General features: G+C 50.4%; 3 protein-coding genes across 3 annotated transcripts in view; 1 reads left to right on the top strand and 2 right to left on the bottom strand.

The window, feature by feature from the left end:
• TSPEAR (thrombospondin type laminin G domain and EAR repeats) overlaps positions 1 to 17510 on the bottom strand; it is a 193374-nt gene that overhangs the window by 162877 nt on the left and 12987 nt on the right. The window lies entirely within an intron of this gene.
• On the bottom strand, positions 2671 to 3321 carry LOC102410175 (keratin-associated protein 12-1-like). The gene has a single exon (XM_006060843.4). The coding sequence runs from the start codon at positions 3262 to 3264 to the stop codon at positions 2950 to 2952; it is 315 nt and encodes a 104-aa protein (XP_006060905.4). The 5' UTR covers positions 3265 to 3321; the 3' UTR covers positions 2671 to 2949.
• On the top strand, positions 7358 to 16997 carry LOC102396182 (keratin-associated protein 10-10-like). The gene is made up of 3 exons (XM_044944155.2): positions 7358 to 7827; positions 9018 to 9100; positions 15876 to 16997. The coding sequence occupies exons 1-3, from the start codon at positions 7429 to 7431 to the stop codon at positions 16705 to 16707; spliced, it is 1314 nt and encodes a 437-aa protein (XP_044800090.2). The 5' UTR covers positions 7358 to 7428; the 3' UTR covers positions 16708 to 16997.

The raw sequence follows: 17510 nt of genomic DNA on the forward strand, positions 1-17510 counted from the left end.
TTCACAGGAATTACCATAGGCTAGCTTAACCAACCGCAGAGCCAGTCCAGCACGTGTGTGTGCCTACCTGTGTGTGTGTGCACGTGTGTGTGCCTGGAGTTGGTGAAGGCATGCACACACGAGCAGGGCACTTCTAGACAGACATGCTCAAGACACACTGACACAAGGAAGACATTAAAAGAGTGAAAATTTGCAGCATTTGTGGTAGGAGCACACACGTGTGGTCCAGATGGAGACAGGCCAGAGGAACTGCCTGCAGTAACAGCCTGGAGCCAGAAGAGGGCGGCAGACGAAGGCGCCGAGACGGGGCTTCGTGGGGAAGCTGGGGCTCACATCTCCATCCCCGCGTGCACCCCTGAGACAGGAACCCCGGGGGCCATAGTTCTGAGTCTCCCTCTTTGTCACACAAGTTCTGAATCCCTTATCATAATCCCTCTTATGTTCTCACAGCTCTTTACCTTGGCTTTTCATTATATGAGGTTCTTACCATGTGGCCTGTTTGCTAACATTTTCTAAGACTCTGATGTGGCAAGCATTATGCCCAAAGCTCACATATGTTATTTTTAATCTCTTCTACAACTCTGCAAGGGATCTCCCTTCTTGAGATGAGGGAAAGGCAGTTCAGAACCGATAAAGAACTTGCCCCAGCTGAGACTGAAGCCCACACTTGCCTACCTCCACAGGCCACACGAGCTCAGCGGTGCTGTGAGCTCCACCAGCCGCCTGGAGAGTAGAGCCCAGACTAACCTGAAAGCAGAGAACCAGTTCTGCTTCCGCAGGCAAGGCGGGCTGCGGAGCCGCGATGGCCTCAGACCCGCGGTGCGCGGCGCGCAGCAAGCCCGCACCGTGGGGGGAGGGGGCGTGCGCCCCGTGCTGCCTGCGGGTGCGTGCGTGAGTGTGCGTGTGCACGTGTGTGCGTGCCCTATACGTGTTTGCGCTGCGTGTGGGCACGTGCGTCGGTGTATGTCGAGTGGGAGCACTTACATGTGTGTCTGTGTGTGTGACGCATAGTGTATCCTGTGGGCGTGCACACGCATGTGAGAGTATACGTCCAAGCTGACTGGTTCCATTTCTGGCTCAGTTTTACCCAAAGTCCTTGAAATGTAAACAATAGGAGTACGTTTCAGATCACCTGGACAGATCAGCTCTATCATCTGCCTCCAGGACATAAAGTAAAAGGTTGGAAATCGGGTTGTCAGCAGTGAGAAAGTCCCAGGAGGGACTGTGTCCTCTTGCCTGTGGGCGGGGACGGCCACCACCCTTAACAGTGAAGGAAGGAAGCTCAGCACAGACCACAGCCAATCACCATGGTGCTTGTGTGTCTCAAACCACACCCATCTCACCATCTTAGAAAAGCTCCCAGGAAAATCCATTACAAAATAAACCCCCAGAAACAAAAGGCATGGAATTTGAGGTTGCTTCAGAGCATGTGGCAGGGAGTCAATTTTCCTACATCTCCAGCTAGGTGAAGCTGGTCCCGCCGTGCACACCAGTTCCCTGCCTGGCACTATCCTGCAGGGCTGGCCTCTACCCCTTGCTGTAATTCTCTGTGCTGAGCACCTTTCTCAGGGTAGAGCTTGGCTTGGCCTAAACAGAAAGGTCACAGATGCCAACAAGAGGAGGAGGAGCAAGGATAGTCCGCAGCCGCGTCCTCCAGCCCACTGCCCACTCGGCCCCTGCACGCCAGCCCTCCTCTGGAGTAGGTCTAACCTGAAATAGTCCCACGAGTAGACAGCGGGGAGGGGTCTAGACCAATAAACCACATGGCACAGCTGTGTGGAGGAAAACTAGTATGGTACAGAGTGAAAAAAGTAAGTTCCAGAAGATTACATCTGGGACAGCGCCCTTCTAACATCTTGGGAAACCAGCAAATCAGAAATTCTACCTTTCAAGAATACAGAGATGTGGATCCATTCTATGATGTTAAAGGTAATGGAATAATAAATGTACGTTTCTAGCTGAAACGTACCCAAGAAGTTAGGGGTAAATTACTGATGTTCTACTTTCCATGTTAGGTAAGGCATTCATGAGGTTTATTATAAGAACCAACACTTGATCATTAATTGATCAATTTAAAATGGATGATATATGAAGTGAGACATAAGCCGCAAACTAGAGCAATCCTAATTCTGTGAACCTGACTCCAAATGAGTCAAACTGCCCCAATGGACTTGACTCTGTGACGCAGGAAGCGGGATGTCTTCCAACAAGATGAGAAGCCGGCCTCTCTCCCTGAGGCAGGGCGTGATAGATGCGGGAAACAAGGCAAGTCACTGCCCGAGCCTCCTGCCCCCAGGCCTCATTGGCCACTCCCTCCACCCAAAACCTCCCACCTTCCCATGAGCCGCTGGGGACGGGGATCAATGAAGAGGTGATCAGCCTTAAATTCTTGGTAACAGCCTGGTGGTGGCTGTAGTTGCTCAGTTGTGTCCAACTCTTTGCGACCCCATGGACTGAAGCCCACCAGACTCCTCTGTCCATAGGATTTCGCAGGCAAGAATACTGGAGTGGGTTGCCATTTCCTTCTCCAGGGGATCTTGCCCACCCAGGGATCAAACCTGGGTCTCCTGCCTTGCAGGCAAATTCTCTACCACTAGAGCCACCAGGGAAGCCCTGGTAATAGCCTCGCTAGCCAGAAAACAGAAATGAAAGACAGCTAGGAAGAGACTGTTGCATGGGGAAAGCACAGTTTATTTGGCTCACATAGGGTGTGTTTTCCTGCTGGAGACAAAGCAGGACCCTGGGAACCAGGGCTTCCTGGGGGGAATGCAGCAGTTCACAGAAGGGTCCAGATCATCCTGCCATGTTCTTGCCTGGGTTCAGAGGTCGGTTTAGTGTGCTTTTTTCATCTGCCACGTGCAGAAGCTGGAGGCCCACTGAGGACTTGTACTAGGAGGGGTGCAGGAGTGACCCCATCTGCACTGGGAGCAGCTGGGAAGAGGCTCGTGATCACAAGCAGGAAGGGGTGCTACAGGAGATGGGTCTGCAGACCAGGGTAGGGCGGGAGGGCTGGTAGCACCCGGAGGACTGGCAGGAGGGGGCCACCAACACGGCCGGCCTGCAGCTCACAGGCAGGCACACAGCCGGCTTAAAACTCACAGGCACATACACAGCCGGCCTGCAGCACACGGGCAGGCACACAGTGGACCGGCAGGAGGGAGTCACACACACGGCTGGCCTGCAGCTCACGGGCAGACAGGACGGCTGGCAGGGGCTGGGCACACAGGCAGCCTGGCAGCCTGAGGAGCAGCTGGTGTGGCACATGGTGGCGTGGGGCTGGCTGGTGTCGGGAGGAAGGTGGGTGATGTCTGCAGGTTGCCTCCCTGGGCAGCCTTTATACCCAGGCCGTGGGCGTCTGGACACAGACGCAACTGTTGTCTTCCTTGTTTTGCCTCTTCCAGGCTGTCTCCCAGGACATTGTTTTCTGTTGTAGATTTTTTAGTTGCTTGTTTGGCTTTTACTTACCTTCATGACTAATTGCCCCTCTTCAAGCTCTTGTTCACTTGGCATTCTGCCTGAGTGCCTTACTGGCTCTGTCTGGATTCTGCTTCATTTCTCAAAATTTTACTTGACCCACTTTTGTACGAATCTCCAGATGTCCCTCCCTGTGTGATACTGGTCCTCAAACAGCCACGGAAACCACCCTTCTCCCATGTCAGCTCTACCGTGGAGCAAGGAGAGCAGAGTGCATCTGTCTGACACCCGAGTGTCCAGGGTATCAAGCTGAAGGTGAGGCACCAGAGGACATGGGAAGGATGGGGACTCCTCACCCAGAGGGTCCAGAGGACAAAGGGCTGAGTCTCAGAGAACTTCTGGTGGGTGGTGACCTTGGCCCTTCATCTTGAGATAGCCTCATAGTTAGAGAAGCAAGAGACAAAGCCAGAAGGGGTCAGGGGTCGGCACTGGAAGCACCTGGCATCTGAGCAGGGGAGTATCAGAAAGGACCCCCAGGAAATCAGAAGAAGGAGGGGCTGTCCACACTCAGTACAAGACCACTGGACGCTATGGAGAAGCTGCTGCAGGATTAGGAGTAGACCTCTGCTGGCTTCCCACTGAGACCCCACAGCCTGTACCTATGGAGCAGGGGTCCCTCCCTCACCCTGAAGTGGGACCTGCTCCAGATCCATCCTGACAGCCTGGCCCACCCACGACAAGATTTCCAGGGAAGACAGTCTGGAAATGAAGTCTTACCAAAATGGAGAGCTCTGGAAGCACTTTGGACTTTCCACAAATTTACACTTTGTTACACCCTAACGAAGTGTAAAACCAAACCCACATAAACAAGCTCAAGGTGACCAGTTAGTAAGTGACTGTTCACTAGACAAAAAAGTGAATCATCAGTAAAAGATAAGAGAATGCAGTCTCTCTGAATGTTCATAATTTCTAATATTATAATAAAAAATCACTAGACATAAAAGATATAGGAAAGGGCTTCCCTGGTGGCTCAGTGGTAAAGAATCTGCCTGCCAATGCAGGAGACATGGGTTCAATCCCTGATCCAGGAAGATCCCACAGGCCATGGAGCAACTAAACCCACCTGTCACAACTATTAAGCCTGTGCTCTAGAGCCCAGGAGCCACAACTACTGAAACCCTCACAGCAATGAAGACCCAGCACAGCCAAAGGTAAATAATAAATATAAATTGTAAGAAAGAGATAGGAAAATACAATTCATGGTTAAAGGAAAAAACCACAGTGATGCAGCCTGAGATGGTCCAGATATTGGTCTGGCAGGTGATGACATAGAGCAGCTGTATGTTTAAAGAATCAAAGGAAGATGTGTTCAAAGAATCAAATGAAAATATTATATCCATGAGTTAACAGATAGAGAACCTCAGTTGAGGAATGGCAATTTTTAATAGGACATCTCAGCTGAGGGAGGGGGTATTCCAGAACTGAAAAGCACAATAGCTGAAATAAAATGTCTGTTGGGTGGGCCTTACAGCAAACTGAAGGTGGGAGAAGAAAGAGTGGATGTGAAGATATATGAATAAAAGTTATCTGATCTGAAGGAGAAAGGAGAATTAATAAAACTGAGAAGAACTGTGAGACTATATCAAACAGTATAAAATAAATGTACGTTCAACCTCAGAAGCTGATTTGAAACAATTTACAGATCCAGGAATCTTAGAAAACCCAAAAGCAGGATAAATATAAAGAAAACCAGATCTGGGCACTTAATCATTAGAGATGAAAACCCCAAATAAAAGAAGTATCTTCAAAGCAATGAGAGCAAAAACACTCTACGTACAAGAAAAAGAACACGGCTGACTTTTCATCAAACAGAGTGACAGACAGAAGATAGTAGGATGACATCTGCTGCTGCTAAGTCGTGTCAGTCGTGTCCGACTCTGTGCAACCCCATAGACGGCAGCCCACCAGGCTCCCCCATCCCTGGGATTCTCCAGGCAAGAACACTGGGGTGGGTTGCCATTTCCTTCTCCAATGCATGAAAGTGAAAAGTGAAAGTGAAGTCGCTCAGTCGTGTCTGACTCTTAGCGACCCTATGGACTGCAGCCCACCAGGCTCCTCTGTCCATGGATTTTCCAGGCAAGAGTACTGGAGTGGGGTGCCATTGCCTTAAAGACCAAAACTGCCAGTCAAGAATTCTACATCTAGCGAAGAAGGAAGAAAAGGAAAGCTTCAAAGCTGAGGGTGAAGTGAAACAATTTCAGAAAAACAAAAGCAAGAGCGTTCCTCACCAGCAGACTTGCATTAGAAGAAATACGAGGTGGAATATTCCTTGAGGTGGAATAGAAATGGGCTCAGGTAGGCGCTGGCTGTACTGATAAGAATAAGGAACAGAGGGGAGGTAGAGAGCAGGCAAGTACAGAAGGTTAGCTTTTCACTCTTCTAGAGACTGGCCTGTAAGACAACTGACAATTTCAAATGGATTGACACTATTCAGTAACGAGGTCACACATGGACATGTGGTCACCTGGATTTTCTTTAGCTATGGTTTTGACTTGTGGTTAGAGCCCAGGGAGGAGTGTGTGAAGGGCTGAAATCATGGGCCACAAGGGGCTTGTCTAGGGGCCACGAGGTCATTTGCTATGTGGTCTCCGGTCAGCTCAGTCCACTAGTTTTGCAAGTTCTGACCATGCTTTAGCCCCTGAGACCACAGTGGTCTTCAGCCTTCATTACTGGGGTGTTTGACTCTTCACAGGACTTCCCAGGGGCGTCCCCTCTGTCCACACCGGCAGTCACATGGGGGCTGCACAGGGGCAGAGGGTTTCCGGGACACAGCCTCCAAGGAGGGAGCAGCACTGCCCTGAGAGATGGCCACCCCAATGAACAGTGCCCACCATAGAATACGTGCTAAGGCTGATGTGTAGACAGAGCACACGGCGGGGGGTGGGGTGGGAGGAACTCGTAATCCACACTCCGGCAGCTGCCCTGTGCCCTGGAGGAGGACCCCAGGCTTCCACACTGGCTCCAACCTGCCTCACAGGGCCTGGCTGACCAGACCCTTGGGTGGGGAGAGGAATCGGAGGTGGTTCAGCCCTCTCTCCACCCCAGTCCTCCTGGGACCTACCTGGGGCTGCCTGACCTGGTTGGGCAATCCTGAGTTGGATGCTCATGGGGGGGCCACACCCTTAAGCCTTGCTCTTCAGGGCCAAACAAGATGAATATTTTCATCTGCCTGCCCCTCGCTCTTGTCTGTGCCAACTGATTCTGGCCTGTGGGTTATGTCACCAGTGAACCCCTAAGTCCCAGCTTCCTGAGACGCCAAGTAAGGACCACAGATTCCACAGTGAGATTGAGCAGCTTCAGAGCTTCTCCATTCGCAGGGTGGAACCTGCATGCATTACAGGACCTTCCAGGTCTTGATGACTGGATATCTGTGTTGTCAGCCCCTTGAATGGTGGCAGGGTTGATAACTGATCAGTTATGAGACACTCCATGTAAAATGCTTAGCTCAGACTTAGCACAAAGCTGGAGCTCTGTTGCTATAATTATGGCAAAAATGTGGCCACAGCCCCCCGGTGAGGAGCCTGACCCTGAGGGAGAACCTTCTGGATGACAAATCAAACGGGGGCACTGGTGCAGTGAGTGTGACTGTGTTTGTGTGGACAGAGGACAGGGTGGTTAAACTGGAGAGGACCTTGAAAATCATGAGGGGACCCAGTCCTGGCCTGACGGCCCTTCCCCATCCAACCCAGGCTCTGATTCCAGAAATCCCAGGGCCACTGGGTCACCGTCAGCCTCCAGCTGAGGGAGCTTCCTGAACTGAGTCATAGCCGCTGGAGGCTCCAGGAAGAAACCCTCGGGGGGAGGAGGAGGAGGAAAAACAGCAGGCGGCCACTAAGAAGACACCCGGTGCCTCATTGCCAGGACGCCACGGCCTGGGTATAAGGGGCACCCTAGGGAGGGAGCTTCCAGACCAGACTTGTCCTCCGTCCCGACCCCACCCAGCCCCAAACCACCATGTGTGATACCAGCTGCCCTGCGAGCTGCCAGCCAGCCTATTGTGTGCCCAGCTCCTGCCAGGAGATTCGCTGTGTGCCCAGCTCTTGCCAGCCGGCCTGCCCTGCCCAGGGCTGCGGGAGCTCCTGCAGTGCCCGCCGTGTGTCTCTGCTGTGCCAACCTGCCGGCAGGTGCCCATCCCCATGCTGCCCAGTGGCCTTCTACTGCGAGCCCAGCCCCTGCCAGGCATCCTGCTGTGTGCCCGGGAGCTGCCAGCCAGCAGTGTGTGTCCCTGTGAGCTGCAGGCCCGTGTGTGTCCTCGTGAGCTGCCAGCCCACCGTGTGTGTGGCCCCCACCTGCCAGCCCTCCTGCCCTGCCCTCATCTGCAGGCCCCTCCCCTGTGGAACCCCTTCCTGTTACTGACAAATCATCCAGAAAATCAATTCTCTGCTGTTGATCTTGAAAGGCCTCTCCTTGTCTAATTAACAGGATTCTGTCCACACATCTCAGTGCTAAATCAGTGACAGACCCACATCCCATAGAGGTGGGACATCCACCTTACCTTTTTTATCCATGAAAGCTTAGCAATCTAGAAAAAATAAATCTCTGAGCCTCAATGCTGGCTTTTTGTGATTTTCCCCTAATCCCTGTCTCCTTGCCATTTGCTGTCCTGGACAAGCCGAGGCCAGCATGGAACTCCTGTCCTGGGGTGGGGGTTCTTCTGAGAAAGCCACCCCCCTGGGACATCGAAGTGGGGGCACTCTGTGGGGAGGGGTGGCCCAGGCTGCTGAATCCAAGGGCCGTTCTCCCAGCATCTCCATTGAGAAGCTTGATCCTGGGCTCTTTAAGGAAAGAGTAATGGGGCGGGGGTAGGCAGAGCCCAGCTTGCAGCTGCCTGCAATTTCCCAGAGGGCTTTCCAGGAATAAGGTTCACTGCGAGGTTCACTGAAGGCTGGACTGGGAGCCAGGGTGGCAGAGGAGCGGATGTAAGCTCAAGAAAAGAGTTTCCTACAAGTCAGAGCCACCCTGAACAGAAGCTACCTGGCTACTGTCCTGGCTTCAAGCACTGAAAGGCTGGAAGGCAGCAGGCAGAAGCGGGCACCAGCCATGTGCCCGTCAGCAGGGGAAGTGTTAGTCGCCCAGTCGTGGCCGACACTTTGCGACCCTACGGACCATAGCCCACCAGCCTCCTCTGTCCATGGGATTCTCCAGGCAAGAATACTGGAGTGAGTTACCATGCCCTCCTCCAGGGGATCTTCCTGACCCAGACTGAACCCAAGTCTCCTGCATCACAGGCAGATTCTTTACCATCTGAGCCACCAGGTCAGCAGGGGAGCTGGTCATGAAGCCCGACTCGGCAACAGAAGAAAATCAGCACAACAGCAGGGATGAACCTCAGAAACACCATGCTGGTGGAGGGAGCCAGGCACAAGGGCGCCTGCTGTGTGACTCCATTTAGGTGAAGCCCTGAGATGAGTTGAACTAATGTGTGACTTGAAAATACACGAAGAGTAGCTGTTTCTGGAGGCTGGGGTAAAGTTGGCTGGGCGGAGCGGGAGGGAGGTTCTGGGTCATGACCACTGAACATTACTTAATGCTCCACCTCCTAGAATGTTCAAGTGGTGTGTACTGCTGTTGGTAACCTAGGAATCCTTCAGAAAATAAGACACATGGACGAGGGTTTCCTGGGCAGGTACCTGGGGAAGCAGACGAAGCACAGGGGCCGTGGTGGACTCTCAGAGTGGACGTGTGGATACTCTCTGTTTAAGCCTTTCAACTTCCCGTATGTTTGAGATTTTCCACAAAATGAAAATAAATAATTGAAAATATAGTTAAAATATCATAATTAAAATATTCATGAAAAGAACAGGAGCCACATATGGGGTTCCTGCTCTGGATGGGAATTAAACCGAGAGCTTCCATGTCACAGCCAAGTGAACTGGGGTGCGGCCCAAGGAAACCAGGTCCCGACCCCCAAGTGGCGTAACAGTGGACTCCAGGCCAGCCAGATGTCCAGAGTGTGGGTGGCTGTGAGAAAGCCAGTCTTCCAGTTCAAGGTGGGGGCTCAGCCCACCCACCGTCCCATCCAAACTTCCCAAGACCCACTGTGGGGCCCAGGGGATCAGCTTACAGACAGATGAGAGACTGAACACCTGAGATGGAGGCAGAGGAGAGTGTGCTGACCACAAGGCGGGGCAGCAGAGGTGGGGACCAACCTGGCCTGGGAGCCCCATGGCACTCTGCTCCCTGCGGGCAGGCCTGGGGGAAGGAGGGTGGAACATGGCCACATGGACCCAGGAAGAGTGCCCAGCTGTCCCACATCCACCCAGGATGTGTGTATCTCCAGCAGCAGCATGGATACCTCACGGTAGGAGTCAGGGTAAGGCTACTAGGGAGCTTCTGGCAACCTCAGCACATAGCTCTCTTGTTCCTGCATCTGGGTTCCCATCTCCTACTCCAAAATGAAGTCCACCGCCTGACAGTCCCCCACCCCAATCCCAGGTGTCACCTTCCCCATGTAGACGAGGGTCCTCTAATACAGCACAGTGTGACACGCACAGTGGGAAAGGAACCTGGACCACCAAGGACCACCCCACCCTCACCTCAGCAAACAAGGAGAAGTTGTGGCATGAAAAAGAAAGACCAGACCGGGAGGCAGAAAATATAAGAAGGAGGAGAGACATTTTTAAAAATCCCTAAATGTAACTCAAAGACATTCGATAAGATGCTACAACAAGAAAACAATGATAAGAAGCTTTGGAAAGGAAAAAAATTAGAAAACTTCACAAAATGGTCCAGATTTTTAAATAGCTTCTTTAGTTAGAAGTGGGATGGGGAATCCAGAGACCTGTCAGTTTGTCTTCCTTCCCTCCCCTCCCCCCAGCCCATCCCTCATTCCCCTCTATGTCTTCTTCTTCCCCTCCTCTCTTTCTCTCTCTCTCTCTGACACATGTCCTCTCCTCTGAAGTGTCTCCCCAGGACTTGGTATTAAAACCTTGTCACTTTGAGTCCCTCTCTCTCTCTCTACAAGCTTTAAGGAATCATGGAGTTGGCATGCACATCACCATTGGATATAAAGGTAGAGAACTGACAGCAAAAAATGACCTTCACCTGTATGTCTCCAATGTCTTAAATTGTTAACACAGTATGATGAACTCAATTCAGTTGAGTTCAGTCACTCAGTCATGTCCTACTATTTGCGGCCCCATGGACTGCAGCACGCCAGGCCTCCCTGTCCATCACCAACTCCCGGAGTTTACTCAAACTCATGTCCATTGAGTCGGTGATGCCATCCAACCATCTCATCCTCTGTTGTCCCCTTCTCCTCCTGCCTTCAATCTTTCCCAGCATCGGGGTCTTTTCAAATGAGTCAGCTCTTCGCATCAGGTGGCCAGAGTATTGGAGTTACAGCTTCAACATCAGTCCTTCCAATGAATACTCAGGACTGATTTCCTTTAGGATGGACTGGTTGAATCTCCTTGCAGTCCAAGGGACTCGCAAGAGTCTTCTCCAACACCACAGTTCAAAAGCATCAATTCTTCGGCCTTCAGCTTTCTTCACAGTCCAACTCTCACATCCATAAATGACTACTGGAAAAACCATAGCCTTGGCTAGATGGACCTTTGTTGGCAAAGTAATGTCTCTGCTTTTTAATATGCTATCTAGGTTGGTCATAACTTTTCTTCCAAGGAGTAAGCATCTTTTAATTTCATGGCTGCAGTCACCATCTGCAGTGATTTTGGAGCCCCCCAAAATAAAGTCTGTCACTGTTTCCACTGTTTCTCCATCTGTTTGCCATGAAGTGATGGGACTGGATGCCATGATCTAGTTTTCTGAATGTTGAGCTTTAAGGCAACTTTTTCACTCTCCTCTTTCACCTTCATCAAGAGGCCCTTTAGTTCTTCTTCACTTTCTGCCATAAGGGTGGTGTCATCTGCATATCTGAGGTTATTGATATTTCTCCCAGCAATCTTGATTCCAGCTTGTGCTTCAGCCAGCCCAGAGTTTCTCATGATGTACTCTGCCTATAAGTTAAATAAGCATGGTGACAATATACAGCCTTGACGTATTCCTTTTCCTATTTGGAACCAGTCTGTTGTTCCATGTCCAGTTCTAACTGTTGCTTCCTGACCTGCATACAGATTTCTCAAGAGGCAGGTCAGGTGGTCTGGTGTTCCCATCTCTTGAAGAATTTTCCACAGTTTATTGTGATCCACACAGTCAAAGGCTATGGCATAGTCAATAAAGCAGAAATAGATGTTTTTCTGGAACTCTCTTGCTTTTTCAATGATCCAGCAGATGTTGGCAATTCGATCTCTGTTTCCTCTGCCTTTTCTAAATCCAGCTTGAACATCTGGAAGTTCACGGTTCGCATATTGTGCCTGGCTTGGAGAATTTTGAGCATTACTTTACTAACGTGAGATGAGTGCAACTGTGCGGTAGTTTGAGCATTCTTTGGCATTACCTTTCTTAGGGATTGGAATGAAAACTGACCTTTTCCAGTCCTGTGGCCACTGCTGAGTTTTCCAAATTTGCTGACATATTGAATGCAGCACTTTCACAGCATCATCTCTTAGGATTTGAAATAGCTCAGCTGGAATTCCATCACCTCCACTAGCTTTGTTCATAGTGATGCTTCCCAAGGCCCACTTGACTTCACACTCCATGATGTCTGACTCTAGGTGAGTGATCACACCATCGTGATTATCTGGGTTGTGAAGATCTTTTCTGTACCATTCTTCTGTGCATTCTTGCCACCTCTTCTTAATATCTTCTGCTTCTGTTAGGTCCATACCATTTCTGTCCTTTATTGAGCCCATCTTTGCATGAAATGTTCTCTTGGTATCTCTAATTTTCTTGACGAGATCTCTAGTCTTTCCCATTCTGTTGTTTTCCTCTATTTCTTTGCACTGATCACTGAGGAAGGGTTTCTTATCTCTCCTTGCTATTCTTTGGAACTCTGCATTCAAATGGGTATATCTTTCCTTTTCTCCTTTGCTTTTTGCTTCTCTTCTTTTCACAGCTATTTGTAAGGCCTCCTCAGACAGCCATATTGCTTTTTTGCATTTCTTTTTCTTGGGGATGGTCTTGTTCCCTGTCTCCTATACAGTGTCACAAATCTTCATCCATAGTTCATGAGGCACTCTGTCTATCAGATCTAGTCCCTTAAATCTATTTCTCACTTCCATTGTATAATTGTTATGGATTTGACTTAGGTCATACCTGAATGGTCTAGTGGTTTTCCCTACTTTCTTCAATTTCAGTCTGAATTTGGCAATGAGGAGTTCATGATCTGAGCCACAGTCAGCTCCCGGTCTTGTTTTTGTGACTGTATAGAGCCTCTCCATCTTTGGCTGCAGAGAACTAGCCATGACTTATAGCTGTCTTCCTCTATAATAAACTTATTATTTTCAAGAATTCTTAAGTCCCCATCAACACACTAAGAATTGAAAGACTGACACATAACACTTACCAAGGACCTACTCATCCACATTATACCAACCACAAAAATGCACAAGAGAAGGACACTATGTATTAATAAAAGACTGAATTCATCAAGATGATATAAGGATTAAAAATATATATGCACCACACAACTGAGACCCAAAAATATATGAAGCAAATGTTGGCAGAATTGAAGTGAGAACCAGACAGTTCTGTGATAATAGTTGAGGCTTTGGAAACCCCATGTTCAATAATGGACAAAACATCTAGGGAGATCAATAAGGAAACAGAGGACTTGAACAACACTGCAAATCAACTAGTCAAAACAAACACACAGAACACACCACCCATCAACAGCACATTCAATGCTCTCCAGGACAAGCCAAATATAGGACACAAAACAAACCTCAGTGAATTTAAAAAAAAAAAAAAAAAACTGAAATCATACAAAGGGTCTTTTCCAATCACAATGGAATGAAATTAAACATCAATAACAGAAAGAAACTAGAAAATTCACAATATGTGGAAATTAAACAACAGATTATTTTTTTAAATGGAGGTCAAAGACAAAAGTTAGGAAATTAGAAAATACTGATATTGAATTAAAATGAAAACACAATGTATCAAACCTATGGGATGCAGTGAAGGCTGGGCAGAGGGGAATTTAAGCCTCTAAATGCCTACTTTAAAGAATAGGGACTTCACTGGTGGTCCAGTGGTTGAAAATCTGCCTTCCAATATGGGGTATATGGGTTCGATTCATGGTCAGGAAACTAAGAGAACCACAGCTACTGAGCCTGCACACCTCAACTAGAAAGAAACCCGTACGCTGCAAAGAAGACCCCACATGCCACAACTAAGACCCAATGCAGCCAAATATTAAATAAATATTAAAAAGAATGACCACAAATCCATAAACTAACTTTATACCTTGAGGAACTAGAAAAGAGCAAACTAAATCTAAAGATGGAAGGAAATACTGAAATTAGAGTGAAAATAAATGGCATAACAGACAGAAAAACAGCAGAGAATTAACAAAACCAAGTTTGACTCCTTGGAAAGATATACAGATAGACTAGCAAAGAAAAAAGAGAGAAGGTACAGTAGCTAAATTCAGAATTGAAAGTACAGATATTACTATGAACCTCAGAGAAATAAAAAGCATTATAGAAGAATACCAAGGACAATTTTGTATGCCAACAAATTATAACCTAGATGAAATAGAAAATTTTCTATAAATATACAAATTAACAAAACTGACTAAAAACGAAACCAAAAATCTCAACAAAAAAAATCTCAACCAAAAAATCTTCGAAGGCAGCCCTGTGGGTGAAGGCACAACACGAAGGGGCACTGACACCCCCGTGCATCGTCCGGAAACACCCGCAGGTGCCACACACAGCTCGACAAGGGGCCGGTGAAGGCACAACACGATGTCTGGGCATCGGGTCCTTATCCAGAGCGGACCGGGAGATTGGGGTGGTTCGGCATGTGGCACCACCCACGGGGCTCGTCTCGAATTTCCTCGTGAGACCGGCCTCATCCTGAGGGGCGCCGTGCAGGCCGGGAACCCCTTCCAGACCAAGCAGGGGAATCGACTCTCCTGTCGCGATCAGGAGGGGAGAAGGGGCTCAGAGGAAGTGGTGCCGGGACCCTCGGTGTTCCCCTCGAGGGAACCCGGCGTGTCGGGGAACTTTTGGGGGTCGCATGAAGGGTGTCAGGTGCCGTTTCGCACTTCAGGGCGGAACAGGGGACTTCCCTGGAGACGCCGTAGCGGGCAAGGGCCAAAATATTGAATTATTAATTGATAATCTCACAGGGAAAAAAGCCCAGGACCAGATGGCTTCACTGGTGAATTCTACCAGCGTATAATAAACTAACACCAAACCTTCTCAGGCTTTTCCAAAAGCCAGACGAGAGAACACTTCCTAACTCATTCTGTGATGCCAGCATTTCCCAGAAGTAAGGAAAAATATTCACCAATATACTTTATGAACATAGATGCAAAAATGCTCAACAAAACACTAGGAACCTGACTCCAAGAACATACCAAACTGATTATATACCATGATCACGTGCCATTTAAACCAGGAATGCAAGGTTGGCTCAACATTGTTTTAAAAAAATCAACCAATGTAAAATACTGCGTTAACAGAATGAAGGAAGAAAAGATACAAGTTCTCAGACTACCCTGGTGGTACAGTGAAGAAGAACCTACGTGCCAGTGCAGGGGACACAGGTTCAATCCCTGGTGCAGGAAGATCCCATGGGCCACACAGCAACGAAGCGCATGCACCACAGCTCCTGAGCCCTTGCTCTAGAGCCCATGCTGTAGAGCCACGAGCCACAACTACTGAGCTCTTGTGCCAAAACTAATGAGGCCCATGCTCCTAGAGCCCTTGCTCCACAATAAGAGAAAGTCTTCCCACAGAAACAAAGAGCCAGGGCAACCAAAAATTTAAAAACAAATAAAATAAATAATCTCTAGAAGACATGATCTCAATTGGTGCAGAAAAGGATTTTGACGAAAGCCAACACAATTTCATAATTTAAAAAATTACTCAGAAAATTAGGCATAGAAGAGAAATTCTTCAACGTCATAAAAGGAATATATGAGAAATCCACAGCTAACATGACGCTCAACGCACCCTTCATTGGTGTATGAATTCAGGAGAAAATAACATGCCAATCAAGAGAGTATTTAAAAAGAACAAAACATGCTAGGGATTCAACTGAGTGTTGAGAAGTAAGGGAATAATAGCGAGAAGCCCCGGAAAGATGCTTGGTGGTGGGGCTGTGAGGAGTGCTGGCCGTCTAGAGTCTACCCACAGGATGGACTCCAGGATACTGGACACTGCCCCTGGGGCTGGACCCCTGCTCCATGGATCCCCTGGGCTCCAACCCCTCAGGAGTTTAACGAGTTGAGTGACCTGTCATGGGATTATGACGCGAGTCCTCAGGACCTGCTCCAACAAGGAAGCAGACTCTGCTGGGCCCCCGTGATGCAACAACATACACCCCAGAGCTGTATATAAGCTCCAACCACCTAAGAACATCACACAGCCTCACCCATCCACTCCCTCACACACTCACACCTCTTCCAGCCCCATCGCCTCCACCATGGCGGTCTCCACCCTGTCCGTCTGCTCCAACGACTTGAGCTATGACTGTCCAGAGAGCTACTGCGAGCCCCCCTGCTGTGCCCCCAGCTGCTGCGCCCCGGCCCCCCGCCTGACCCTCCTTTGTGCCCCAGTGAGCTGCGAGTCCAGCCTCTGCTGCCAGCCAGCCTGCAGCAGCTCCTGCCCAGCCTCATGCTGCCAGCAGTCTAGCTGCCAGCCTTCCTGCTGCACCTCCTCCCCTTGCCAGCAGGCCTGCTGTGAGCCTGTCTGCTGCAGGTCTGTCTGCTGTACACCTGTCTGTTGCACACCTGTGTGCTATGAAGCCTCCCCCTGTTCTACTTCCTCATGTTGCCAGCAGTCCAGCTGCCAGCCCTCCTGCTGCACCTCCTCCCCCTGCCAGCAGGCCTGCTGTGAGCCCATCTGCTGCACACCTGTCTGCTGCACACCTGTCTGCTGTGAGGCCTCCCCCTGCTGCAGACCCTCCTCCTCCTCTGTGTCCCTCCTCTGCCGCCCCGTGTGCATCCCTGCCTCCTCCTGCCAGCCCAGCTGCTGCCGCCCAGCGTCCTCCGTGTCCCTCCTCTGCAGGCCCGTGTGCTGCCCCGCCTGCTGCGTGCCCACCTCTTCCTGCCAGCCCAGCTGCTGCCTCCCGGCCTCCTCTGTGTCCCTGCTCTGCCGGCCCGCGTGCCCCCGCCCCACCTGCTGCATCCCCGCCTCAGCCCCAGAGCCCTGCTGCTGACCAGGCACATCCCCCCAGGGCCAGCCAGGCACCACAGGGCAACCCCCCATCACCAGCCTCATGACCGCCTTCAGGGTTTCTCCAGGAGCTGCTCTGAGCTACTTGGACACCCCCTCGTCCTTTCTGCCCAGGAGTGGGGTCCCCTCAAACTCCAGATGACCATGCCCGTGCCCACTGCCCACTCCTCCTGGGACCCAGTGCTCAGGCCTGGGGACCAGGTTTCACAATCCAGGCCCCAGTGGTCTCACCTCGGAAGCTGCTTGAAAACATGATAAACTTGACTGCATTTAGTGGTGCTTTACTCTCTTCCGGTCATTTCTGGTAGCATTGCCAGCCAGTCTCCACAGAGGCCAGGGCACGCGCACTGCCCAGGTCCTCGCTGCCCTCCTGTCGCTGGCCACACTCCTGGGGGCCATGCCTCACGCAGGCCTAGCACCCAGGTTCTGTCCTAGAAGCCAGCCGGGCAGGCAGGTCCTCAGCAGTGGCCAGTCGCAGGCACAGGAACTTCACTGCCCTGGGCATCTCCTGGCCCCCTGCACTGAGGTGCTGGCAGGACACAGGATTCAGGCCACCAGGTGGAGAGGACGAGGCCTCTGCCTGCAGCGGGAGGACTCGGAGCCTGGGCAAGCGGCCCCTCTCAGTCACCTGAGCTTTCCTGCCCCACCTTCCTTCTTCGGCACCTACAACCCCTCTGTCCAGAGTCCTTGCTCTGACCACACGCCCCAAGGTTTTTTCTAATATAAACAATGAGTGAGACTCAGCCCCCATCCCTCCCAGCTCAGTGCAGCTGCACCCCACCCCCA

This window comes from Bubalus bubalis, chromosome 1, assembly GCF_019923935.1.
Source record: "Bubalus bubalis isolate 160015118507 breed Murrah chromosome 1, NDDB_SH_1, whole genome shotgun sequence".
NCBI lineage: Eukaryota > Metazoa > Chordata > Mammalia > Artiodactyla > Bovidae > Bubalus > Bubalus bubalis.